Source organism: Prenolepis imparis, unplaced genomic scaffold (genome assembly GCF_030444845.1).
Source record: "Prenolepis imparis isolate NDT839.2.m4 unplaced genomic scaffold, iyPreImpa1.0 SCAF_4, whole genome shotgun sequence".
NCBI classification, from domain to species: Eukaryota; Metazoa; Arthropoda; class Insecta; order Hymenoptera; family Formicidae; genus Prenolepis; species Prenolepis imparis.
This window is the reverse complement of record NW_028141162.1, coordinates 1,300,196-1,327,578: the sequence shown is the minus strand read 5'-3', so window position 1 is coordinate 1,327,578 and position 27,383 is coordinate 1,300,196. Positions and strand designations below refer to the sequence as shown.

At 33.4% G+C, this 27,383-nt stretch overlaps 4 protein-coding genes across 12 annotated transcripts in view; 1 reads left to right on the top strand and 3 right to left on the bottom strand.

Annotated features, from left to right (window-relative positions):
- Nucleotides 1–6,648, bottom strand: part of Sona (sol narae metalloprotease) — a 53,767-nt gene extending 47,119 nt beyond the window's left edge. For 2 of the 8 annotated variants that reach the window (XM_083036831.1, XM_083036823.1), the window contains exons 1-3: nucleotides 5,490–5,863; nucleotides 5,105–5,232; nucleotides 3,782–4,319 (exon numbers count right to left, since the gene is read on the bottom strand). The gene's annotated coding sequence lies outside the window, so the exon portion shown is untranslated. Of the gene's footprint in view, nucleotides 1–3,781; nucleotides 4,320–5,104; nucleotides 5,233–5,489; nucleotides 5,864–6,491 lie in introns of those variants that run through there. The other 6 variants (XM_083036827.1, XM_083036825.1, XM_083036829.1 and 3 more) reach the window with 6 other exon arrangements.
- Nucleotides 6,649–16,434: 9,786 nt separating this feature from the next.
- On the bottom strand, nucleotides 16,435–22,991 carry LOC145935458 (ornithine decarboxylase 1). 2 transcript variants are annotated; one of them, XM_083036840.1, is made up of 9 exons: nucleotides 22,571–22,991; nucleotides 19,833–20,006; nucleotides 19,501–19,739; nucleotides 19,344–19,420; nucleotides 19,013–19,186; nucleotides 18,494–18,839; nucleotides 18,206–18,420; nucleotides 17,911–18,119; nucleotides 16,435–17,814 (listed from the first exon to the last, which is right to left on the bottom strand). In XM_083036840.1, exons 3-9 carry the CDS (start codon nucleotides 19,685–19,687, stop codon nucleotides 17,595–17,597), a joined length of 1,428 nt encoding a protein of 475 aa, XP_082892966.1. In that variant the 5' UTR covers nucleotides 19,688–19,739; nucleotides 19,833–20,006; nucleotides 22,571–22,991; the 3' UTR covers nucleotides 16,435–17,594. The 2 variants fall into 2 exon arrangements, with proteins under 2 accessions (XP_082892966.1, XP_082892967.1); XM_083036841.1 differs by lacking the exon at nucleotides 22,571–22,991 and adding an exon at nucleotides 20,593–20,828.
- Nucleotides 22,992–23,985: 994 nt separating this feature from the next.
- On the top strand, nucleotides 23,986–25,559 carry LOC145935464 (uncharacterized). Its single transcript, XM_083036848.1, has 2 exons — nucleotides 23,986–24,233; nucleotides 24,316–25,559. The coding sequence occupies exon 2, from the start codon at nucleotides 24,409–24,411 to the stop codon at nucleotides 25,021–25,023; it is 615 nt and encodes a 204-aa protein (XP_082892974.1). The 5' UTR covers nucleotides 23,986–24,233; nucleotides 24,316–24,408; the 3' UTR covers nucleotides 25,024–25,559.
- Vps37b (vacuolar protein sorting 37B) lies at nucleotides 25,504–26,856 on the bottom strand. Its single transcript, XM_083036846.1, has 4 exons — nucleotides 26,554–26,856; nucleotides 26,078–26,249; nucleotides 25,923–26,005; nucleotides 25,504–25,839 (listed from the first exon to the last, which is right to left on the bottom strand). The coding sequence occupies exons 1-4, from the start codon at nucleotides 26,683–26,685 to the stop codon at nucleotides 25,573–25,575; spliced, it is 654 nt and encodes a 217-aa protein (XP_082892972.1). The 5' UTR covers nucleotides 26,686–26,856; the 3' UTR covers nucleotides 25,504–25,572.
- Between the last annotated feature and the right edge of the window lie 527 nt (nucleotides 26,857–27,383).

Sequence of the window (27,383 nt, the reverse complement as noted above, 5' to 3'; positions counted from 1 at the left end):
ATAAAATCAAAAGTTGAGTTTCTCTTTTTTTAAATTATTATTATTATATTCACGCGTAAAATAAAATCGATTTATGTCAAAAGAGAGAACACACGGTGTATAAAATTTCTCAAAGAATTAATAAAGAGCTCGACGCAATACTTGCGTGTCCTACTTCGTGTATGTGAACTATTCACCGCGAATACTTATCGAAACGCTGCTTTTCTCCCCGGTGTGAAAGTGCCCCTTCCTCCCCTTCTTCCCTTTCCCCTTTCGTAGAACAGCGCGATGAGATTTTTTTTTTTAGATTAATAAAACGACGTGTACATCAAAACTACTCCGATTTTTAGAAGCTTCAAATCAAATATCCGCAAGAGGCGACGAGGAAATGGAACTCTGAGAGAGCGGAAGGAAACTCGCGGCACGAGTTGAATATTTCCGCGCAATTAGTAGCAGCTTTGCCTGTACGTGAAAGTAGGCAGTAAATTAAATCAGCCGTTAGAGCAAAGAAACAGAAAGCAACCTCTCGGCGATATATATAATAGAGTCGCGTATATATCAACCTATAATTGCGCAGCGTTATGCAAAAGTGAATTAACTCGGTACGATCATTTTGAGTAAATTAATTAAAACGATTTGCGAACAAGAGTGCGTAATATGTCTCAATACTTAAAGATATAGAAGTAATGCGTGGAGGAAATGAATTTTAATATGCGTCGCACGCGTAAAACGTAACTGGAAAACGTTATGCATGTTAATTAAAACGCAGAATTTATTATATTATCTCTTCTCCTTCTATATATATCTTTTTCTTTCTCTGTTCTCTTTGAGTCTGTAGCTTTTTCTTCGATTTCAAAAAGAGATTACTAATTTAATTAGTTTTTGTAACATCGCGTCCATTAAAAATATTATCGACGTATATATATATATCACAGACGTAAAATGCAAAGTTATATAAGAAGTGTATTAATGATAAAAATTATCTTGTTTTATATTCTTGATTATCTCGAGTTTTGAAACTTTAATGGACCCGCGACTACAGGCTGCAACAGCAAAACCCGTAACGCAAGTTTAGGTTAATGTTTGTGTAGCCAGACGGTCATAAATAAGGCACACAAGATGACAAAAAAAAAATCAGCACTACTTGAAAAGTATAATTATTATTATAGACAACTCAATATGCTGCTAAAATTTACCGCAATTTTCCTGATTTTCTCCCGTGGCCATTTAAATTCCCCGCACAGCTGCTGATATACTGTTTATATCCTGTTTATCGTTTCAAACGATCGCGAATATCCTTTCGGTATTTCTACTTTGGAAGTACGATGCTTGATCGAGACGATTAGCAATTCTCTAGTTAATGGGAGCAACGTATGAGCAACACATAAACACGTATGTACGTTATACAACGTCGATCCGCACCGGTTCGTGTGCATACGAGGAGATTGTAAATATTGAAAACGAAAGTTTTATTCTCCGCCCGTTTAAAACATACCCGCATTTCTCTTCCTATATCCTGCTCTCTTACGTATATTTGTTCTTACGTTGCTCGTATAACTGTAGCGACTACTGTGTCCAAGGAACACATTATTCTCGCAAATTCATAAATAATGATTAGTCGGATTTTGGCGAATTGGTAAAAAAAAAAAATGTGAAAGTGCAAATTATGCGAGATTATTGTATAAGAATGAACGCGGATTTAATCTGGGTTGCGAGGACACAACGGGAAGAAGAACGAAACGAGAGATTCCGCTTCCTTCTTCTAGATAAAAAAATACGAGACACGCAAACGTTTCGTTTCTCGAGAGACTAGCAAAGAGAGCGAGTGAGTCTTCTGGTGAGAAGAAACGAGAGTGATTAAATCTCTTTCGCTTTCGACGCCGCACAAACGAGTCTAAGAACGGAAGAGGTAGGGTGTGCTCTCTTTTCATGTAACGCGAGACCTGGAATCGCTCGGAGCACACGATTGTTTGGCAAACAACCGCGCTCCGTGCGACCGCCACGTGCTTCGCGACGATGAGACATACAGATGTACTTTCGATTCTTCGTGGTGACATACCATGCAGAAATCAAAGTCAGGTCGATTAATAATATTTAAAGAATATTTACTCGCGCAAATCTCGCGATTGATACGAACTGAAACACGAGTAATCGAGAGAGCTCGGTCAGAATTTCTGCACAAAATGTATTAGAGAGCAATTACATTATTGAAAGTAATCGTAAAGTGTCTTTCCATCTCTTATTTTTACGTAAAATGCAAGACTAGAATAAGCGGAGGCGATAAGTGACATTCTTCGCTACATTCCTCATCGATAGTTTTGCAACGTCGCCAAGAATGTTATCTGCTAGCTCCTTTAGGCTCGTAATTTCACGTGATACTTTTTAATTAGGTATTTATTCCAACTATTCGCAATATTATGTAAGCGTTGTGCCAGATAGACGCACTGTGTGTGGTCTGCAGGATATAGTAATTGACTTATTCGGGTATTACGTGTGGAAATCGCGACGTATTTATAGTAGATTCTCAACGCTAAAATGTCTGAGATACTATTGAAAAAAGAATACTCTTTAATATATACACAGAGAGAATTTTCTCTTAGAATTTACTCTGAAAATCATGGTAATCGTGGGACAATATGGTATGGAAAGAATTTTATGAGAATTTCTTTGATTAATATTTATCACAATAAAAATAATAAAATCTATTAGAATAAAATATAAAACATGTTTGATTAATTTTACCATGCAGTTTAGCAAAATTATTCAAACATGTTTTATATTTTATTGTGATAGATATTATTATTTTTATTGTGATAAATATTATTCAGAGAAATTCTCATAAAATTCTTTTCATACCATATTATCCCACGATTACCATGATTTTCAGGGTAAATGTTAAGAGAAAATTCTCTCGGTGTAGATAAAATTTATATCGATTTGTAATAATTGCGACGTTAATTTATTTTAGCAGCTTGTGATAACTTACGATTAAATAAATATAATCGAATTTAAAATAAATGGAAGTCATATGGCAAAAACACAAAAAAATCCGCTAATTAGAATTTTAAGATATCAAGATTTTTTTGCATAAATCTGATTCAATTAACGTCGAGCTTTTTTGTAAAATTATTTATAGTTGCAATACTTTGGCCAGTTTTATCAAATAATAATTTTTCGCGACGTATTTAGTAGATTCTTAACGCTAAAATGTCTGAGATACTATTGAAAAAAGAATACTCTCTAATGTAGATAACATTTATATTGATTCGTAATAATTGCGGCGTTAATTTATTTTAGCAGCTTGATAATTTACGATTAAATAAATGTAATCGAATTTAAAATAAATGAAAATCATATGGTAAAATACACAAAAATCCGCTAATTAGAATTTTATTTTAAGGTATCAAGATTTTTTGCATAAATCTGATCCTATTAATATCGAGCTTTATTGTAAAATTATTTATAGTTGCAATACTTTGGCTAGTTTTATCAAATAATTTTGCATTTAAAAAGAGATTTTTTACATAAATAATTTATACAAAATGTTGCATTTTATTTCAATCAATCGTTCATATCGTCGATCGAAGAATTCATTTCGAAATCGTCAATTAAATATATACTTGAAAAAAAAAAAGATTGTGAAACGCTCATGAACTTATTATTGCCATGCATAACCTTGATTTTGTCAAAATCCATTCTGACTGGATTTAAAAGTGAGCTCTGCGATTTCGCAGTGTTTCGGGCATGAAAGTCGAATTGTGCGACTTGTGTACATCGCAATGAAACGAGAAGGAGTACTTACGTCATTTATAGTCGGTAGGAGTGGAGCTTCGTCGATCGGATGCGCGATCTGTCACGGTCCTCATGTTTCCATCGCTGCGGCCGACGAGATCTTCAGCATCGTCACGATGAGACGAACCTAACGGGGGAGTCGTCCTAATGTAAAGCCGCTCTCCTCTCGACAAGTATGTACGACGTGCATGTATGGACGACGATCCCGCGATAGATCGGCGTTTCGCGTGTTGTTGCTGCTGCTGGTGCTTCTTCTTGTTCTTCTTCCGGCGTGAGGTTTCCGGCAGCTGTTTTCTCGCTTCCGCGTGATTCCCGTACGCATCAATTTCCGTATGATCACTGTACACCAACACACTGCCGCAGGAGAGAGAGATATGGCTTTTATCCTCGTCGATGGTCTACGATGCGATTAAGATTCACGTCGAATTTCGCGAGACTCGAGGCTCTTTGCATTCTCGACGGAGAGAGGATAAAGGCTGATGGATCGAAAATCGGACCACGCAGTTGGTGTGTAATCTCACAAGAATGCCTCTCGTTTGAAGTATCTCCTAATAAAAAATACAAGAGTTGTGTAAATAAATGATTAAAATAAAAAAGGATAAAAATATGAGAAAAGTGTAAAAAAAAAAACGAAAATTGATTCGAGATTGAGAGAGTTTATGTTCATCGAATGCACCTCGACGTCAGAATGCAAAGAGTCGGGGAAAATTCGAGCTTTTTATTCCGTCAGACTCCGACGACGCGGGAATGGAGACACAAAACTCGATTAAGCGAGAAAAAAGAAAAAAAAAGAAGAACGATCGTTTAAAAAAACTCGTCTTCCCAGTTACGCAAAGTCGCGGACGCTCGGCTTCGACCAGAAATAAAAGTCGCGCGATTTTTACGCCGAAACACGAAGAAGAGGAATATGTCGTTTCGCATTAATTACCGGAAGAAGATGACTGAAAGTTCAATCGCGATGGAGCATTCAGATATCCGAATCGCGGTCTCTCTCTCTCTCTCTCTCTCTCTCTCTCTCTCTCTCTCCCCCCCCCCTCTCTCTCTCTCTCACAGTTAGATAACAGATTGTTTTACATTTATATGTGTATCCATCTATCTGCTATAACAATTTTCAAAGTAAAATTTTTATATGAAAAAGTTGATTAAGCGCGCTCGCGAAAAATATAAGAAAAATAATAATCTTACAGGTTATGTGCAAAGTCAAATGCGCGTCTCGCGTTGCGAAAAGTAAATGTTTTTTTTTCCTAGCGTGTATAAATTATTTATGCAAAGTATATATAGACATATTTCGTTCTCGAATTTCAAAGCGCGACGTAGAAAATTGAACGTATACCTGTTATTTTCCTCGATAACGTAATCGTTACACGGAAACTGGAAGTGTCCTTGCAAGATTCTTTCCCTCGTTATCTCCTAGCACTTGGAACACACGATTTTCCGAGAAATGAAAAACGAGGATTCTCTCTAATCGAAGGATCAAAACCGGTGTAATTTTTTCCGTGAATCCGAATATCGATGCACGGATATAAAGAAAATGATCGAAATCGCACGGAGAGATCCGTTCGGGTCGCGCGCACTCGCTGCACTCGCGGCAAAAGTTGCAACTCGAGAGTGCAGAAAAACGCGGGATCCGAACCGGACCTCTTTGTTACAGTCGCACGAGTTATAATTCTCGCTATATAGAATTAAGATACTCTCGCAGCATCGACATTCAAACTCACCGTAATGTCGCGTCGTAATATTATAATTCCTCTTGATCCATAACCCTGTGTAACTTTTACACGCGCACACGAATTACACGTCTACCTTTGATACTCGACACGACGGACATATCTATATTATCGCGACACCCGACAACGACGATTAAGGACGACAGACGCGAGACACGTGCGCTCGATCACACACGCGCGCGGCGCCGATTTGAAAATTTCCCTCGCGAGGAACCGGCGCGGCGCCAGGGCGATGGCGGAGGGGAAGAGGGGAGGGGGGGTGACGTCAGTGACGACGAGCGAGGTGAGGCGAGGTGCACACGCGCGCGCCGCGCGGAGATTCGAAATTTAATGCGAGTGCGCGAGCGGACTCGGTGTAACTGCGGACGACGGTGGCCGTCGACGTCGGCGGGTGGCAAGAGTCCTCGCGGGAGGAGGTGGGGACCCCGAACCGCGACGAACCGTGGGGAAAGAAGGACCGCGATCGCGATCGTTACACGGCCGTGCACGCGCGCAGTCGGAGAAGGTCGTCTCCGAGAAAGAGAAAGAGAGAGAGAGAGAAAAGAGAGAGAGAGAGAGAGAGAGAGAGAGAGAGAGAGAGAGAGAGAGAGAGAGAGAGAGAGAGAGAGACCTGCGCGACGAGACGCGCCGTCACCGTCTGACATGAAAGGAACGCCCGGCATACAAAAATATGCGATCTTTCTTTTTTTTTTTTTTTTTTATCAAATTAGAGCGTAAAACGTCTCTATATCTCGAACCCAGACTTTAGACAACGTAACGCGCTATGAGAATTTATTTGAAACGAGAAATTATGCTTGAGGTTACAAGACTCGTATCTAAATTTTAATTGCAAAAAAAAAAAAATTGTAATAGCAAAATGCAAGACGTGTATGTTAGTTTTAAAAACTACTATATATATAATTATTGTAATTTTTATACATAAGATAAAGGATGGTAATCGCGCCCGTTTGAAAGAGAAAAGTGCATAACCTTAGTAAATTGAATTATAGATACCTGCGCTTCTCGACGCTTCGATGTAAAATGGCGCCTTCTTTGAATTCATCGATGACTCGACCGAGAGAGATGCGCAGTCGAAAGCGATATGTGAACTACTGCGCAATAATCGATACAGCTCTACCGGTAAATTTAAAATCGGCGTGTCGGCTTGATTCTGAAACATAGATATTCCTTTTTTTATGACTATGAATTATACAGTTGCTGACATAGCAAAATACAATCTCAAGGATGTCTGCTACAGATATCTGTATAAGATTATCAGAAAAGCTCGTTTCGATTTTATATGTATATATAATGGAAAAGCACACAATTATATATAAATATCTGCGTTGTCAAAAAATACATATACATATATATAATTAAAAAGAAATATATATATATATATAATTTTTTAGAAAATTAATGCTTCAATTCTAATACCTTGAAACAAAAATAATCAATGCGTTATTCACTAAGTTTAGAAAAAAAATGTTACATGTATACGACATTCATTCATTTATATTCATGTAACAACGGTTACTTCCAAGGTGTTGAATTATAATCTAATATTTAATTAAATTGGGAAATATGCAAGGATCGGAAATGAACGTTGAATCGGCATCGCGGAAACTTTAATTATTGACAGCTGCCGCGCACAAGACGAATTGCTTCTTATCCACGAATTACATCCACGGTTGGACGGCCGCTTACAACAAGTTGCGCAACAAGTAAATGGGTAATAACCTCGAATTGAAAGATTTCCTTTCGATTTCATGTCGCACAGAGGTACACGGATGACGGCGAGCTTTATTGAGAAAGCGTTTCCACGACAGTCATATACCGTTTACGCGAGACAATCTTTGTAGAGTTTAGTTTCCAATTTTACCTGTGACAGAGATATTAGATACACCTGTTTACGTCAAAGAGCGACTCGTCGAATTAATTTTTACATTTGTTTTTATACAATATTTAATTTTTGTACAATTTAAAATTTTTGTTCGTATCTCTTTATATCGTTTTTTCGATGGAATCATTTTAAAAATTTATCTCGCACACACACAGACTATTGAGAAACGCTCGCAGTGCTGAACATTTATAAAACTAATACCGATCGCGTGATAACGCGCGATCTTCGTTCTGGGAGAGGAAACGGATTGCGGGATCGCAGAGAATTGCAGGCTTTCGCGTAGCCGGAAGTGTGTCTAAACTTCGCGTGACCGGTTGCGCCGTCAAGTCCCAAGTCGAGGTTTAGGTATAGAATAGACGCGGATGGATTTGGACATGACTCTCTACGAGAGTCGAACACGTACAATGGCGGGGGTGTTGAGTGAAGGGGGCAGGGGGATCCGGGGAGGAGGAAGAAATGGATAAAAGATATAAAAGGAGAAAAAAAAGAGATACGAAGGAGTGGTATAACGGCGTGGGCTCTGAGTCCCGGCGGATCGTTTTCCGGTTTTCCGTTCTCGCAAGGCACAATTCCACCACCTCTCTGCGTCCTTCTCTATCTCTCCCCTTCTCTCTCTTCCTCTCCATCTGTCTTTTTCTGTCTGTATCACTTCTCTCGAGCGCTCGACCCTCCGCTCTTGTCCTGTCTCGCGCGAGAGGGAAAGTATTTTATATCACGCTTGGCTTGGCAAGAGAAAGGGGACACGGTTCGCTCCTAATTTCTGTGCTTTAACTTCGTGAACCTATATATCGCGTTGCCCGCCGTGTAACTCGACGCCGTGCTCGAATTGTTGCACGCTCTCGCTACAAGTTTACATCCTGACGTGAACTTTGCGCGATCGAATGCTTAAGCAAGCTCGATATTATGCATGTTATCGCAAAAAGTCTCTAAAGTAAAACCGAAAAAATGCAAGACACTTAATGTCAAAATTTGAGTGTAATTTGAGATCATATAACGCGAAACGCATCTTTTTCTTTACTATATAAATGTTCAAATAAATGAGAGATCCTTTATACAAGCTCTGTTCTTTCTCCCCTTTCTTCCCGATTGTATTTTACTAGAGATTTATAAGCAAAATTAATCTACTTGTGTATACATAATTTTTCAGATACAATAATATCATGGTATTTTTTAAATATAATATTATATTTTATATATAAAATATTATATAATACTTGATAGAAATGAATAATAGTTTATACACACAGTCAATGTTCAATTAACTTCAATGAAAATCTCTAATTTCGAACTTTTTTCAATCGATAGTTATGAAGCAAAAACATCTGCACGCATATGCACACGTCCCAAATACACGGTCCAAACGAGATATCGAATATGTTTCGCAACTATTTCTTTATGCGGAATGAAAACAAAGAAAATTCTTCGTGCGTCACATAAATTCGCAGCTATGCAGTTGAGATTTTAACATTGATTCCTCGGTTGGCGGAATCGTCATCGCACGCGATGAAATTCTTATCCGCGTTGATGAAGAAACCTAGTAACGAAGGCTTTTCGATGGAATAATCGATCGCTCGAAGATGATGATAAAACGAACTCGCGCCGAGAAAGAAAGAGAGAAAGATATAGAGACAGACAAAACACGGAGCGGGAAGAGAGAGAGAAAGAGATGCAGCAGCAACACGGTTTCTTTGATACAAGTCTGGCTAAAAGTGAAATCGACTATATACCGTCATAGCCGTTATTATATGTTATTTAAGCCGTGCGGAACGGGCTATCTGAACGGATACCTGAGGCTGCTGTTACGAGAGTTGGAAACGTAACTCGGTCGCCCCGAGGTGGTGCGCGGTTAACTGTCTCGTGACATTGATAGAAGCAGCGGCTTCTATATTCTCTCCTTCGAGTATATTTCGGATGAGGATCCGTGTCCGAATCTTCCTGCGTGTTCTGTGTCGATCCCTTTTCTTCTTCTCCTTCCACGTCGGACTTAGGAGCGCGTGTATATAAGCCATCGCGCGTTAATTATGAAAGTGAAAGTACAGCTCGTTCGCGATGTTGGATATGAAATAAAAAGAAATATTCTCTTCTTCTTCTTCGTCTTCTTTCCACCGCCGTTTACGTAACCCACGCTGATCTTGTTACCGTTTTTCATTCGGACTGACCGCGTCTGCGTGCGCATGCGCGCACATCCGTGAGTTGCGCGCGTCAATGAAAGAGACACGTGTTTCTCTGCAAAATTCGCGAATTAATATAAAATTTCGGGAAATAATCCAATGATATAAGTCTACCGAATTCGAACACAGTTATGAGCATATTATATAATACTTACAATTAAATATTCAGCATTTCACCTTTAAGTAACTTTAAAGTGCTTCCTTTTTCTTTTTTTAAAGGACTATTCCAGAGGAGTAAAATTTAAATATATTTCCTGGAAATTTCTAGTTCTATTAAAAACTCGCAATTATTTAAGTTTTATATAATTTTTGTCTCCCTACCTGATTTCCTCATATGTCATTTATTCGCACCAGCCCCGTCGGTGAATTTCGGTAACCAGAAACCCGGAAACCGAGTTTTTATACGGCCTCTCTCTGTCTCCATTGCCTCGTAATCAAATTTCTAATTCGATCTCGCAAAATCGATCGACCGAGTCAAGAGAATTTCGTAAAGATTTCACTGTCGCCTCCGGTGTATCGCTTTTGCATGTTTACGTCATTGTTTGCTAAAATGATTAAGCGAATTGAATTAAACAATGACGAGATGATTGATTTTGCAAAGATACAATAATAATTTTCGAAATTGATAGGTTACCTGTGAAAAGCTTTTCGAATTTCTTTCGTAAATTATGCAGCGAACATATGCATCCTTATTTATATCATAAGCACATTATTGTGATAGTCGCGTGTAAACAATAAATTTTGTATATAGAAAAAAGATTGGTGACGTTGTATAATCATCCGGTTAGGTGAGGTGCGTTGCTAATAAAGCTGCAATCTTTCTCTCTCTGCCTTTCACAATGAATAGCGGAAATTGTGACTGTTTATGTCGCGCTTACGCCATTTAATATATACAGGGTGTTACAAAAGCATCGGATTTGCTTAGCACCATGCGATAGAGAATCTAAGAAGATTTTTCCTCAACGAAAATGTCGAGGGAGGTCATCATTTTTTGCAAGTTCCCAATTTTTGCCATCATATATCTTAGTAACTAAGCCTTAAATTAAAATTCTATTAAATTAAACTCGACCTGAACTTAACTGAAGAATGCAGTTTTGTTAATATTTTCATTCCATAAAGTTTATTTTGCGAAAAGCCCTTCATTTTCAATCACTTATAACTCGAAAATTATTGATGCCTCGACATTTTCATTGAGGAAAAATCTTCTTAGATTTTCATTCTCTATCGCATGGTGCCAAGCAAATCCGATGCTTTTGTAACACCCTGTATATACTCTCTCTAAAGATAAAGTTGTTTAATTATCCACCGAGCCCAAAGATAATTAGATAAATCGATCGTTGATAATATCGCACATGTTATTATTAACTCAAAGCTCAAATATATACATTCATACATATACATGGGGGGGTTCGCCCCAATGGTGAGGCACCAATAATTTTCGAGTTATAAGCGATTGAAAATAAAGGGTTTTTCACAAACTAAGCCTTGTGTGGAAATAAAATATTAACAAAATCACATTCTTCAGTTAATTTCAGATAGAGTTTACTTTAATAGAATTTTAATTTAAGGCTTAGTTACAAAGATACATGATGACAAAAATTGGGAACATGCAAAAAATGATGACTTCCCTCGACATTTGCGCTGAGGAAAAATCGTCTCCAAATGATCCCAGGAATCTGCCCACGACTGGTGAAACGCGAACCACCGCGAACACCCTGTATATATATACATATATAGTCCTGAAATAAAAAAAAAAAAAAAAAGAAAAATTTTTTTGTATTAAAGAATTTGTATTAAAAAAAATTATTTAAAACTAGAAATTAAAAAAATATTCAACAGAGATAATGTAAGAAATAAATAGATAGTATATTATAATTCGAGAAAGCGCGTTACTTTTTAAAGAAGTTAAGAATTTTCATATATGAAAAATAAAAAAATGTATGATGAGGTTTCAAAGTAAATATACAGTAAACATAATGTATATAGAGGTCTCAATAAAGACGTAAAGATTTATATCTTTTTACACTACTTATTAAGATATAAAATTATTAACGTGATATTTTTATTTGATGTTTAATATTTTTATTTCTGCGATATAAATAGCGCACGTGTAATTTTTATTTAATCTCTTTTCGCAGTTGCATTTAGAATAAAATTCGTCTGTAACAGATAAAAGAGAAAGAGAGAATGTTATCTATAACAAAATTCCCCAATTGATTTGTCATGCTTGGATTTGTGCGTGATAACAAATCAGTCGATTGATTAATCGCAGAGGCGATTACATTTTTGACCGAACATTCGAAGAGTTGATAATATCTTTATTTCGACTTTTTCTCGCGTATTTTCCAAATAACATTACGAAATTGATGATAATTATTTATGACTCTAATAGGCCACCCGCATTGTAATCAAATCAGATATATTATCTTTATGTTTAATTGTTGTACTCGAGATAAATGTGTCTTCACATCGTGCCTTTTCACATCGTGATTATACAAATCTTTACATCATTATCGTACGAATACATTTTTCTAATTAAATGTTGGAAAATGTGTTATTAAAAATAAATTTCAAGTTAAAATTAAGATAAAATGTCAACATTATTCGATTGAAGATTTAATATTATTCGTTAAGCTCATCTAATCCTTAAACGAATTTTTGGATCGGATATTATTCTTGTTAATCAGATTGTCGATATTTTATCGCAACCTAATTAATGAATACTCCTTAATTAATACTGGATAATTATTATCATTTGAACTTTTATGTCGCGGTTAAATGCAATAAAACGCAGTACACAATGTTTATTATCGAATAGCGAACAAAAGCGCAGACATTTATTCGGGCGATGCATATATAGGTACATATATTATTGAATCTTTAATGCATTGCAGAATCAATCTCGATTTTTTCTATATATCTTTTTATATATCTTTTAAATATTTTTTCAATTTTTTTACTCATAATATTATGTATAATATACACATCCGCACTTATGTGAACTTAGCACCCGACTTTTTAAACATTAATTTTTTAATACGGAAAATGATAGCATTTCGTTTGTAGTTGTTTGTAGTAACGCAATAATTTCGTTTATAGTTTTATCAATTAAAAAATACAAATAAATCAATTAAAAAAATATAAAAAATTTTAAAAATGATTTGCACACTCCATATTGAGATATCTCAAATCTGCTTGCGCAGCCTTCTTTAGAATCGTTTGTAATTGTTTGTAGTGATTTTTATCTCGTTTGTAGTCGAGCGGTTCAAAAGTTATAAACATTGTTTATAAAATCACTACAAACAACTACAAACGATTCTAAAAAACACTGCGCAAGCGGATTTGAGATATCTCAATGTCGGATGCGAGTCATTTAAAAAATAAAATTTTTTAATTGATAAAACTACAAACTAATTATTATTACTATAAACAACTGCAATGCAAACGAAATGCTATCATTTTCCGTATTAATTTAAAAAATTAATTTTTAAAAAGTCGGGTGCTAAGTTCACATAGGTCACATCGTTTTGATTTTTCCTGCACGTGGCTTCACGTCATAGATATATTATATATACATATAGATCATAGACTTGCATAAGGATCGTGAAAGAAGTTTGCATTTTGCTGTCACGTAAGATGATTTTTTTTCTCCAAGGAAACGGTAAAATCGGCAGATTGAATGCAAGATAAATTTGGAGAAAAAATAAAATTAGCGCATTATAAAAATAGATATATAATTTAATTATTAACGCGCGTTCTATATTAAATTAATTGAAATGTGTTATAAAATAACACATTTAACATTTCTTATTTTTATGTTTATAACATATGCACGTTGAAACATCTATATTATGATACACATTCAAAAATTAAATACACATATATACAATAATTTATCTTAATTCATTTATTTCAAGATAATGAACTTGTGATATATATAATATATATTTATATATAATATTACGATTAATTTGAGACTTTAATTCTTTTAATGTGTAATAAGTATAAAAATAAAAAAAGGTAAATTAAGATATCAAACAATTTGCAAGAATTAAAATAAGAATAAAAAGAACATTACCGATACATCTATTATTGCAAATTATATTATAATTATCAGAGAAAAAAGGTTTATTCCTAATACTTTTATCTTATATATATGTATTAAAATATTTCTGATATAATTTTCACAAATACATTACCTTAAAATTTTTTTAAATAATTCAACACTCACCAATTTGATGTGCGGAATTGTAGACCATGTTAATCTGTAAAATATAAAGTACAAATATTATATAAAACAATTATTAAAATATTTAAATCATTTATATTTCAAATTATTTTTTGAAATATTAAAATTAATTTGAAAATTTAAATATTAAGTTTAATGTTTCAAAAAATGATTATATTATACGCATAGTTAACTTTTATTATTTACTTTAAGATATTAAACAACTACATAATTTGCAAAGAAATATTTTTTAAAGAAAGATAGAAATAATTATAAAAAATATTTAAATTAAAATATTTTACTATTTATTTTCACTATTAAATATTTTAATTAAAATATTTAATAGTGAAAGAATCTAGGTACGCATTACATAAATAATTATATATACATATCTCTTAAATATAATACAATATAGAAATTGTATTTTATATACATACAAATATTTATTATTATTAAATTATTAAAAATTATTATATTTATTATTAAATATTCTAAGTATTTCAAAATATAAAATCCAGAATATTTTATATTCATTATTATACAACAATGTAAAATTTGAATCATTATCGCGAAGATAAATAGATAATCTCACAAATAACAAATGAAAAGATAAATAAATTATAAATTATATTTACCTTATCGTTGCTCCGCCGTTGCCCGATGCCCCCCGGGCCACCGACCTCTCTCTTTCTCTCTCCGCATCGTTCCTTTATGGTACACACTCGAAACACTTGCACTCGCGTTATTTTTTTCGTTCGCGACGCGCGGCGACGCCCAGATTTTAGATATCACATTTCGATGTGTTTCGGTAAAACACGAGAATCGCGAGAGCTTATTCGCGCGCGAATAAAACCGATGCTCTGTTTTAGCGTCGCCGCTTTTTTCAAGACCCACTTATCGGAAGGCCTCATCGAACGACGATGATGCGGCGACTACTTCACGACGCACACAAGAGTCGCCGATATTCCAAGAAATCGCCACTACATTTCAATATGTTTTATATATCACAATTCAACGACGTAGAAATCGGATCGACAACGCCGAAAAACTCGGGAAATTCGCGTCGAAAGCACAAGTAATTCGATCCGCCCGTGTAATGGCGTCGCGTCGCGTAATGGACTCGCCCGTGCGATCGCGATCACGATGTCGGTACACGATTTCGCGACGCGATCGGATTAGTACGATAATTAAGTATGTAAACACACTAAACTCACACTCGTACTGTCGCGGACCGGCGATGAGCACGCAAACGTTGACCGCGAACCGAAAATGCAACAGACAGATTTGTGCCAGTTACGGGACACGCAGCACACCAAGCGCCAAGCGCCAAGGTCGTAATGGCGAATGGCGGTGGTCGCGTCGTACGTGCGAACTCGGAGCTCGGCTCGGCTCGGCTCGGCTCGGCTCGGCTCAGCTCGGCTCGACTCGGCGGTCCGAGCAACTCCGACTTGACGACCTTGACATGTTGCGCGTTCCGTAACTGGCAGTGCAGTTAATCGCAGATAAGTCATTATAACATATTATTTATAACATATTACTATTTTACATTTTATAATACATTACTATTTTTTAATTTAATTAACAAATTAACACCTTATTAATATTTTTTGTCAGAAATCAGTTGAGTTAATTTGCTAATTAATTTTTAAAATAATATATGTTATAAAAATTAAAATAATAATATATTTTAAATAATATGTCAATTCTTTAAACTTTATTAATATTTTTGACAGTTATTAGCTGATTCTTAACAAGTGATATTCTTAACAAAATTTATTTAATTATCAAAATTTTTGTTAATATAAAACTTGTAATGTTTGTAATTCTAAAAGATAATTCACGTGTAATATATAACATACAATTTTTAATCATAATTTTTTGCTCTGCCTTAGAGCCGCGCGTATCAAGATAATTGAAGATTATCTTCCCTTGCGCATGTCGTTTTTTCTCTCGGCAGATGCTTGAACATAGTATTTTTACATAAAATTTTTACAGAAAAAACGACATGCGCGAGGGAGGATAATCTTTAATTACCTTGACACGCGCGGCTCTAGGGCAGAGAAAAAATTATGATTAAAAATTATGTTATATACGTGTGACACAGTTCGCTTCGATAAAAATTATCGGAAGATCATCTATTATATATTGCGGTGTCATACGTTTGTGACTACGTCATCAAAAATATTTGTGAATTTGCAAGTTGTTATCTCAAAATTAACTATGAAAATTACGTTTATCCAAATTATTTCGCAACACATAATTTCTACGCTTATTAAAATATATTATACACGAATGTTATATAAATATAATATATGTATATAAAGGAGCAATGTTTTATATAATATGTATAATATATATAAAGTACAGAAGCAACTCAGTTTTCGGGGATTTACGATAAAGTTAGGAGAAAAATATTATTTAACATAGATTCGAAAAAAATTATATTTTTTCTCATATTGAATGAAAAAATGCAAGCAAAAGTAAATGTCATGGAAAAATATTGCATTATAAGATGTAAACAAATACTTTTGATTTTTTATCCTTTATCGGAAGAATTATTGCTTCTATATATTGCTTATATTATTACATTTACTTATCTACATTTATCAAAGTAGAGAGACTATGATGAAGGTGATAAATATAATATACATGTAATTTTATATTGATACTGTATTTTATTACATTCATTAATTGATCATAATTCACCATAATAATTATAATAATTACAATAATAATAATAATAGATATATAATCAGAGTAATAATAAAAAATTAATTGCTTTCGGTTCTTATGACAGCTGCCTCAATGCCGTTAAGTTCCTAGCAATCCTACAGAGTTTGCTTGCTTATAGTAGCAAGTAAATTTTAGAGAATGCATTTGTGCATCTTGTATAGTACACACATATATACGTGTACGTGTCTATTTTTCATAAATTTTCTATTTTTTTTATTTTTTTTTATGCCTTAAAATATAAATAAAAAATATATAATTTGAAAAATACTTGTTGACTTGCCCCGCGAATGATGCCCAAAACTTTTATAAGATTTATTCTTTTCTCTTATCTTAAATATTCAAAACTCAAAACTAAATTATAATATTTTTATATCGTTATTACGTATTGGCCGCCTGATTTTTCGTAATGTAGAAAGAGTGATACATCTTTGCATTGTCAGAGCTCTATATATACATATATGATTCATGTCGAAATATATGATTTGTTCTATGTTAAATGCGCTAATTGCTTGCAAAAAACTTGAAGAGTTTATTTTTGACAAGCAATTTTTCTCTTTGAAATATCAATTCTTATATCTAGAAATGTATGTAGAAGTTATAATATGCTCTATTACACATTTAAGGAGGCATATATAAATGATCTATTCTGATATTTTTGCGTATCATGCAACGAGAAAAACACGAATATTATTCTTCATTAATAATATCAGAAGAGCCATTTTTAATGTTCTACTTAATTTGCAGTTTCTTATTACTACTAAAATAAATGTATTTTTAATAAGAGTAAATAAAGAAAGTGATTTATAAATCATTGTCCAAGAAAAAAAGATGCAAAACTCATGTCAAAGTTGTTCTAAAATTTTTGTTTATGAAGTTAGCTATAAATATATTCAAAGAGAAAATTAAAAAGAAAAAAAAAAACAAAATAATATATTACTAAAAACCAATTTCTGTGTGTGCACATTTACTGTTGAAGTTAAGAAAAAAAAGAAGAAAGTAAAATTATTTGATACAGCAAAAGCTAGAAAGTTCATCTGCTCTGAAATGCATATATACTGCAAAATATTTTTGAAATAATAAACTTAATTTAGTGGCGGTTCGATAAAATCGTAGATAAAATGTGATGGATTATTAGGAGTGTCCGTTAATATTTCAGGCGATGTCAATTCCATTGGTGGATCAGCGTCCCTCCATGGATCAATATCGTTTCCTCCAATATCTAGACCAAGTCGCAAATTAGCCGGTGTATTGCCAATAACAAAGTGATCTTCAGTTATAGGTAGAACGTCTTTCAGCAAAAGCCTGAATAGGGAGATCAAAAAAATTTAATTCTTCATTAAAAAAAAAAAGATTAATGTTAGTACTCGTATCTCAAATAACACATGCAAGTTTTCTTACCAAATATCTTCATCAGCAACAACGTGAACCTTAGGAATGGGAAATCCATTGAACGGAGAAGCAACAGGTAATGTATAAGCACCCATGTTTTCGAAAATTATCCAATCACCAAGTTCCATATCGTGCAACATAATATTTTCGACAACTTTATCCAATCCGTCACACGTCGGTCCCCATATGCTTGAAGGAATCATCTTTCCGCAACCATTCTAATGATAAAGACGATATAAGTAAAAGAGATAAGGGAAAAAAATATTATATTGAAATTAACTGAAGCTTGTTTGAATAAGATTACCTCGAGAGGAATGGGAGTTACATGTTGATGATCATACAACAGACAATTAAATGATCCGTAAACACCGTCATTGATATAATACATATTATGTGTAACAGTGTTGGAAGAATTTTCGTCTCTGCGTATAGAACGTTTACTATGAATATTCGTTGCCAAAGTAAACGCAGATGAGACATAAAAACGGCCCGGTTCAGCAATCACATGAACAGCATCAGCTAAAAAAATTTAATTATAAATTGTACAATTTCAAATAGGATATACTTACATAAGTAAGAGAAAGAAACTTACTATTGAAATATTCGTCGAGAGCTTTGTTAATAACTTCAGCAAATTTGTCAAATTTGTCACTTGTGCCTTTGTCTCCGGGATAACCACCACCAAGATCCAAAAGATATGGCTTAAATCCGAGATTGATAGCCATATCAAATAATACCTTGCAATGATGAATAGCGCAATGATATATCGGTGGATCTTGACATCCAGAACCAACGTGAAAGCTAAAGCCAACTACATTAAGATTCAATGTATATGCAAGGTGTAAAAGATTAGGAGCCTCGTGTATCGGATCACAGCCAAATTTCATGCCAAGCGGACACTGGGCCATTTCCGCATCGCAACGAATTCGTAAAACAATCTGCAAAAATATATAAGAAAAGAAAATATATTTACATACATAGTTTTATATATATAATATAATACAAACAATAATATTTAAAAAATATCATCACTATAATTATTTTTTGAAATAAAGAAATCCATAAATATATTTAAAAAATGTAATATTTATGAAATTATTACGACAATTACCTTGGCCGTCGGAAACAATTTTTTAATTTTGTATAACTCGTTTTCGTTATCTACTGTCATGGTATCCACTCTCATTGCAGCAGCGTGACGAATATGTGAAGCTGGTTTAGCCGGATTAGCAAAAATAATTCTTGAAGAATCCACTCCAATACTTAATACTTTGTTTATCTCATTCTATATAAAATAAAATAAAAAAATTGTGTATCAAAATTAAATATATATACATATATATAGACACACTTTTAACAAAATATACATGTTAGAAAGATGTTTCTTTATAAAATGTACATTTAACATATAAAATGTACATTTCAAGCTTAATCATATTTACCTTAGATGCGCAATCAAAACTGACACCGAGAGCCGCTAATACCTCGATTACTATCAAATTATCATTACATTTCACAGCTGGAATTGAAAAACTTGTATATGAATAACCATTATATATACATATAATAATATAAATCCTAAATATATAAATGACTTACCATAATAGGGCTCGACTCGTGGCAATTTTTCTTTCCAAATTTGATGTTTTTGTACAATATCTCCTATATCCAATACGTAGAAAGCTTCTTCTTGTAAACCACTCAGTGCAATATTTTTGATAACAGTCATAACGTTGGACTCACTATCCAATACATGGATGCGTTCGTCTAGATTTGTTACCTTCATGTTGATTGAATTTTGTTAATTAATCAGTACTCTGTAGGTGCTAGGCAGCAAACTGAAAATTAAATAAATATATATTTTATCAGACTATAAATGCCAATATTCTATACTCTGTATATTGCACGTTTTAATACAACAAGAAACGTACGAGGCAGCTGTCAATGCTAGTTGTGTGAGTCGTGAGGAAGCGGATTAAGACAAGATCACTGTGGGGGTGCTAGCAAAGCCACGGAGGCTCTGCATTCAGGGCCAACTTCCAGTTGCCGCAGCTATTCAAGCACCCACCAGCAGACTGGCCAACCAGCCTATCGCAGATAGAACCCTTAAACAAAAATAAATACAATTTAAATATTATTTAAAATTTACTTACTATATACATATACATGTAATACTAATTTTGTACATAAAAAATGTCTAAATATATATAAATTTAAAGTCGACAATATATTATTAATAAGATAGAGGAGAGAGAGAGAGAGAGAGAGAGAGAGAGAGAGAGAGAGAGAGAGAGAGAGAGAGAGAGAGAGAGAGAGAGAAGAGAGAGAACAGCTGTCTAAATATTTAATATTCTCTCATAAATTAGCATAATTTGTAATAAAAGTATTTGGTTGCCTACTGGACACAAAATCGTTTATCTTATCTGCTTATCTTACTTTTATCAAGGCATTGACTATTAAAACTTGATATTTCTTCTGTGAAATCAATATATTAAATTAATTAAATATAAAAAATAAGAAGATATGTTTCACATTTAATTTAATTTGTTAATTCCCTTGCATATCGTGTGTGTGTAAATATATTAAATATAAATATATTAAAATTTGCTTTGTTATATTACATATATATTTTAATTTTGAATCATTTCATATCAAAATTTAACTTCATAAAATATATAAATTTGATCTTACCTGAAGGAAAGTAATTCTCGTTTTTTTATACACACAGCACATACATTAAATTATGTTTACAGCTATTTAAAAGTTATTATAATGGTTTTAAAATTTAGCCACTTTCATGTGTTTCATATATGCAAAATAAAAATAAAATATAAAAGAAAAGAACTTTTCACAAAGTATTTAAAACTTAATTAACAAGTGTTATAAGCAATATAAAAGCTTTGTTCACTAATGAAGCTCGAACGGATCGAAGTTCCATGTAATACTGAACTGGAGGCAATTATTTCAGCCGTTACTTATATCAAGGAGATAAGTAGTATCAGGCATGCTTTGCGTGGTTCAATCTACTTATATAAAATTATCTGACAACTAAGAAGTACATGTAAACCGATTTAGAGTGAATGGATGATATAAAATCTACTCAAGATTAAGAGTCCAACTCCACTGGGGGGGGCTGGGAAATACCGCATTTTATCTATTACATTTAAATTATGATTATCAATTCAAAATGCTCGAAAACTGATATAAATATTAACTGATAACAATATCTTCACAAAATAAACATTCCATTAAATGTAAGAAGAATCTGTAACATTTGTATATAAAATAAATATTTTGAAAAATAACAATTCTAAAATGTAAAAAGAAATATCTCTTGACAATTTAAAAATGAATTTAAAATATGTTGTAAATAAGTTGTGTATAATTACAAAATACAAGATGTTTTCTTTTGTTGAGTTCTTTTTTTCTATATGTATAATCATAAAATAAAATTGGAGTATAATTCAATGATATAAAAACATATAACAAAATATTTTTTTATATATATAAATGTTTTAGAATTAAAATTTTTAGAAACCAAATTCTTAATTTTTTTAAACACAAAAGCTCAGACAAAGCTAGAAAGCAGAATTCTTATATAACGTAACAATAGCTTTACTGGAAGAAGAAATATTTGAAGAAGAAATATCGGTCTGACATGAATAGGATAGTACAAGCTTCAAGATATGAGTAAACATACTGGCCATTCTACAGACATTGATATTAAAACATGTGATGTGAACAAGCGAGAAGATTAAAAAAACATGTCTTATTACAAGTTATATATATGTACTTTTAAAATATATTACTTTAATAATAATTAATTCGTATAATTAGTTTGCTAGAAAAATACATATATAAAATTGGGGAATATAAAATACAAAATATAAATAGGCATTAAAATCAATAAAATTAATCTATCGTTCACATTATATATTATTATGTATATACGCTTAAAGTTTATTAAAACAAGGAGATAAATATGCTAAAAAGAATTCGCAAAAAGTGCTTTTTTCGTATATACTTAAAAGTACACAAAATTATTTTATATTTCATACAAATTAGTTTATATTTAACATAGATATTTGGACTATTTTGCAAAGTATGTTCTTTTTAGTACAAGTACATGAGTACATATTATTTTTTTATAGTGCATCGCACAACAACATAAACAACAGAATAATGTGCAAACATAATGCATAATTAAGTCGCAGGACCAATACAATGCGAGAACCATATTTGCACTAAAACGATAAATATTAAAGCGATTAGTGAATTATACCAGGAAAATTATGTTAATCACTGAACTTTGAACTCTGAAAGATGGGGTAAACAGAACCAATGCAATTTCAACAAAACTTGACTCGGATATCATTATGCAATTAAAAAATAATCTTTCATTCTTTCTCTCTCTCTCTCTCTCTCTCTCTCTCCCTCCTTTCTCTTGATAAGAAAAAAATGTAAAAAAAGCGAAGAAAGGAATTTATGAATCATCACTTATAAATGTGATTTTCACGTGATTGAGCATAGCACCCCCCACCCCCCTTCGCCCAAGGGAGATACACACACACACACACACACACACACACACACACGCGCGCGCGCGTATCGTACACACATCACAAAGAGCCGTATTGCATCGCGACTCTCTCACCACGAGGATGCGTACCTTATCGAACGATCGCCACCCTGCGGGTCGGCACACGGTTATTGACGGAATGATGGAAGTTTTCGGTGACCGGATCTCAAAAATCAGTCAGATCGGTCGACGAGGTGCGGGTTGTCCTTCGCGGCGACCAGTTCCCGTCGTCGAGTTCTCGGTACTCCGTACGACCTCGCGTCGAGGAAAGGACATTCGTTTCGCCCGGTTTACGCGGTTAGTGCGAGAGCACCGTAACGCCGTCGTCGTAGATCGTGTATTTCAAGATTTCGTGTATCGGGTAGATTTCGTTTCTTCAGAAGAAGGGGCCGAGAGGACGAGACACACACGTACGGAGCCGATCTTCGTACTTCGTACACCGCCAACACCGCAGCACCGCGAACCGCGAGCCGTGCTCGTTCGAAAAGGGCAGTAGCGTGAATGCGGATCAACGTTTCCGAAACGAGACTAGCTGCGCGTGCGCACTGCTGTCAGCTGATAGCTGATAGCTGTCGGCGGACACCGTGACGCGTCGACCAATCCCTGCGCTTCCTTCTCGACTCATCGAAATCGTCAATACGTCCGATAGCCAATTAGATTCGCCGGATCTCGTCCCTTTTTTCGGCTTCGCTCGCTTGCATTTGCATGAACAAATATTAAATATTAGGAATAAGAATTATTTTAAAATAATAAAATCGAGAAAACTCTGATATAAAAATACAAATTCGAGTATAAAGGATTAGTAATAAACTATTAAGAGTCCTTTATACCCGAATTTGTATTTTTATATTAGAGTTTTTCTGATTTTATTATTTTAAAATAATTCTTATTCCTAATATTTAATATTTATTCCTAATATTTTTCCTTGTGCGCAGGGCCTAAATCTAATGTCTGATATTTTATGCCATAAGACTTTTTTTTATTTTTCTAGTTATAACTAAATTAATTTTTTCTTTATATAAACATAAAAATAATTTGGTACTAGCATCCGTCCATGCAAATATTTCTGTATTTTCTTTATCATTTTCATTTTCTTGTATATTTTCTTGTATATTTTCTTCTATATTGTTTTCAATGTTATTCATATTTGTATCTTCATGTAATTTAATAAATATTGATTTATTTGCTACAGTACAATTTACAATTTACAGTATCACAATTAAAATCAATCTCTTTGTAAAGAACTTGAAATTCTGTCCCCTCCTAAAAAGTCAATATAATAACATTAATTTGAAATTTTTCTTTATTTCTTAATTATATTTCTTCAAAAAATTTATATATACAAAATTAGCTTTTATTTTTAAATAATTTCTATTTTTAATATTTAATATTTATTCCCAATATTTTTCCTATTTTGCGCAGAACTTTACTTTCTATTACTATTTATAAAATTAAATTCGCCACCATTATTGAACTTATCAGTTCCTGTACTGCTTGTCCTTCCTCAAGGCCCAGTGCAACGAGTACAGTGAAGTGCACTAAATTTCGTTGCACTGCAATAAAGAACGGACCAGTGCTATCTTGCACTGCAATAAAGAACGCTTTGGTGTCACTAGTGTACACTAGTGCAGAAAGTTCAGCAATAAAAAACAAACCTCATGAGAGAGTAACCTCTTTTATCTCTGTAATATAACTTTTTTGCAACTGTGGTACAATGATCTGTCACTTGAACAGAAAAAATATTTTATGTAATGTATGTGAAATACGTCAATCTGACGATGATTGCTTTTTTTCTGAAAAAATCAAATTTCTCATCGATACATATATCGTTTCAGAAAGTTTTACGATTCATATATAATAAAGGAACAAGATAGTCGACGTTGAGAAAGATAGCGCAGTTAGAATGAATTTTACATCTGAGTTTTAATATGCATAAATTTAATACTTTGAAGCCTTCAAAGTCACCATTAGGACGTCTTTATTCCAGTAAGCAAAATGTTAAATCGTCAAAAAATTATTATGATATATTGAAGATTACACCACATGCTACTCAGACTGAAGTAAAATCAGCATACTACAAGTTATCTCTCCAGTATCATCCTGATAAAAATCAAAGCGGATATGCAAAGCAGAAGTTCCAAGACATATCAGATGCCTACGAAGTACTCGGCAATTATGAATTGCGCAAGAATTACGACCGAAATATAATGATTCATCAACAACCAGTGTCCGATACTGCTCAAGAGCCTATGTCTCAATATAAACAAAAAGTCTATTCAGGAAGTTCCAGAATTTATAATTTTGATGAATGGACGCAGGCACATTATGGAAAGCAAATGGATTTGACTCGTATGAGGAGGGAGAGGTATGAGCAATACAAACAGATGGAAGAGTTAAATCGTAGAGGTACTTCTCACAACATAGAATTACTTATGTTATTATTCACTGTAATGATAGCTGCTATGTATATGGAGCAAAGGTTAGATAAACCGGTATCTAAAACTGAAAAAAATATAAAAGAAGATAATAGTACAAAAAATTAGTCAATGTATTTATTTTGAATTGTACAAATTAATATTTGTTTTAAGATTAAATGTACAAATTTATTTTTATGCCAACCTCTTATTGTTACACTCACTAGTAAAATAAAGAAAATTAAATAGATTTATAGTAAAAAAGATTAAATTACATTATTTTATATATCCCTCAAAAAGATGATATACATACATGTTAAAAGTTGTCGATAGAGCACATAGTTATTAGATTAACTAGTATGTTAGTGCATTAAAACTATGATACAAAAAATCAAATATCTCCCTTGCACGGTAAATCTAGAAAATATTTCAGAAGTGTTATCATCACGAATATAAGACTCGAGGTAAATGTATAATTGTAGATTGTAGACTATACATAATGGATATGCAATATGTAAATCACTTGATATAAAAAAGCAGTGAAAAATTAATTTGCAAAACAAGTTATACGTGTAAAGAATAATGTGTGTAGTAAAATTAGAGCTCATGTGTGCTATGACTAAATATAGATATATTTTAAAAACAAATAAATATGCAACATATAACTTTTCCAATTATTTAATATGGCATATAAACTGGTAATCCCGATGGCAATGGCATTGGCATAGCTACAGGTCCGGTCGGATACGGTATAGACGGCGTCATTCCAGGAAAATTCGAAGCGATTGGATAGCCAGGAGTGTTCGAAGAATGTCCTTTTCGTATAATTTCTCTCAGTTTATCCACCTTGACTTTACGTAAGTGCATGAATTTCCTGCGCGATAAAAACTGATCTAGAAACTCGTCTACTTCGATATCACCAGCTAGAAACTTCTCCGCCACTGTCTACACATTGAAAAGATAATAATTTGATTTAGATAAATTTTGTCAAAAATAAATTAAATAGGTGCATAAAAGTTTTTTTATACCTCTGATTCTTCTTCAATTTCAGCAGCAGCTGCTTGCAATAGATCAAGTGCGGTGTCGACAGTCATTGTACCAGACTTATCACCTGTAAATATATATAGAGTCAGTTTTATATAAATATTGTCATCATATAAACATCATATAAACAATAACTTACGCAATTCATCTAATTTGCTTTTAACACTAGTGCACAATTGGTTGGCCTGCTCGCTCAGCTCTTTTAATATTTGTTTGCCCTCTTCCAATTCAGGTTGTTTGGATAAGTTAAATACAGCCAAAGATCTATTGCTTGCCATTAACATTTCTTTCTCAGTCTCAAGATTCTTAAACTAATAATAAGAGTCAAGTTTCAAACTTTTTTTTTATAATAATATATACAAATGATTTCACGCATATTTTGCAATTAATCTACGTAACACAAATCTCTTTCTTTCTCCACATTATGTAAATACATACATATAAAAAAAATAATAATAAATATACGCAAAGAATTTTAATACAAAGGAAATAAAATGTATATACAAAAATAATTTAGTAACATATATAAGATTGCTCAAAGTACTAAATAATATTAGACTTCTGTCAAATCGAATTTGACACCTAATTAACATAGACTTAATATCAAAATCATACCTGTTTTATATCTTTCACAATATCTTCAAATTTTCCATCATTATTCAATAATTCCTTCAGCTCATCGTTATCCAGATGAGACAATAAACCCAGTGCCGCGGGTATATCCGGTTCCTGATTCGACTTGTACATTCCTCTCCAAGGGATTGACTTGCACAAGCTAGAGCAACGATCTATTTATCCAAACTTATCCGCTGTTTATCCGATTATTCATTAAATTGTCCAACAACTCCAAAAACGCAGTAATGTAATGACAGATACACTACAAAGAGCATCAGGTCCCCTATATTTCATGTCAGTCAGTCGCCTGCTCTGTCGGTAAAACAGTTTGAGGTTAGGTTAGGTTGTGGAGTTTGTTCGTAAATGATAGACTTTTGTAATTTATATATACCGGGTGTCCCATTTTAAAGGACCCACTCAAATATCTCAGAAACACTGCGTTAAATCGAAAAATGTTTCCTACAAAAGTTATAGGGTTTCGAAGGGGACATAACATAGTAATATTCATATGACCTTGGGCGGCGCCTCCAAGGTCAAGTGAAGGTGAGAATGAATTTTTTAAATGGAAACCCATATTTTTTATTATAACATCTTTTTCTACTAATTAATTTGAACAACTTTTATCTGAAGCATTTTTTTATTTTCCTAATATTTTTTCTTCTTTTCAAAATTCATTCTCACCTTCATTTGACCTTGGAGACGCCGCCCAAAGTCATATGAATATTACTATGTTATGTCCCCCTCGAAACCCTACAACTTTTGTAGGAAACATTTTTCGATTTAACGCAGTGTTTCTGAGATATTTGAGTAGGTCCTTTAAAATGGGACAC

Bases quoted from the DNA above. Each gene is read 5' to 3' on its own strand.
- LOC145935458 (XM_083036840.1), bottom strand. From the start codon at position 19,687: ATGAAGGTAACAAATCTAGACGAACGCATCCATGTATTGGATAGTGAG. The intron at 19,421-19,500 runs GTAAGTCATTTA...TTTCAATTCCAG, and splicing joins ACGAGTCGAGCCCTATTATG to CTGTGAAATGTAATGATAAT. The intron at 18,120-18,205 runs GTAATCTTATTC...CTTTATCATTAG, and splicing joins TAACTCCCATTCCTCTCGAG to AATGGTTGCGGAAAGATGAT.
- LOC145935464 (XM_083036848.1), top strand. From the start codon at position 24,409: ATGCATAAATTTAATACTTTGAAGCCTTCAAAGTCACCATTAGGACGT.
- Vps37b (XM_083036846.1), bottom strand. From the start codon at position 26,685: ATGTACAAGTCGAATCAGGAACCGGATATACCCGCGGCACTGGGTTTA. The intron at 26,250-26,553 runs GTATGATTTTGA...TCTTATTATTAG, and splicing joins TTGTGAAAGATATAAAACAG to TTTAAGAATCTTGAGACTGA. The intron at 25,840-25,922 runs GTATAAAAAAAC...TTCAATGTGTAG, and splicing joins AAATTGAAGAAGAATCAGAG to ACAGTGGCGGAGAAGTTTCT.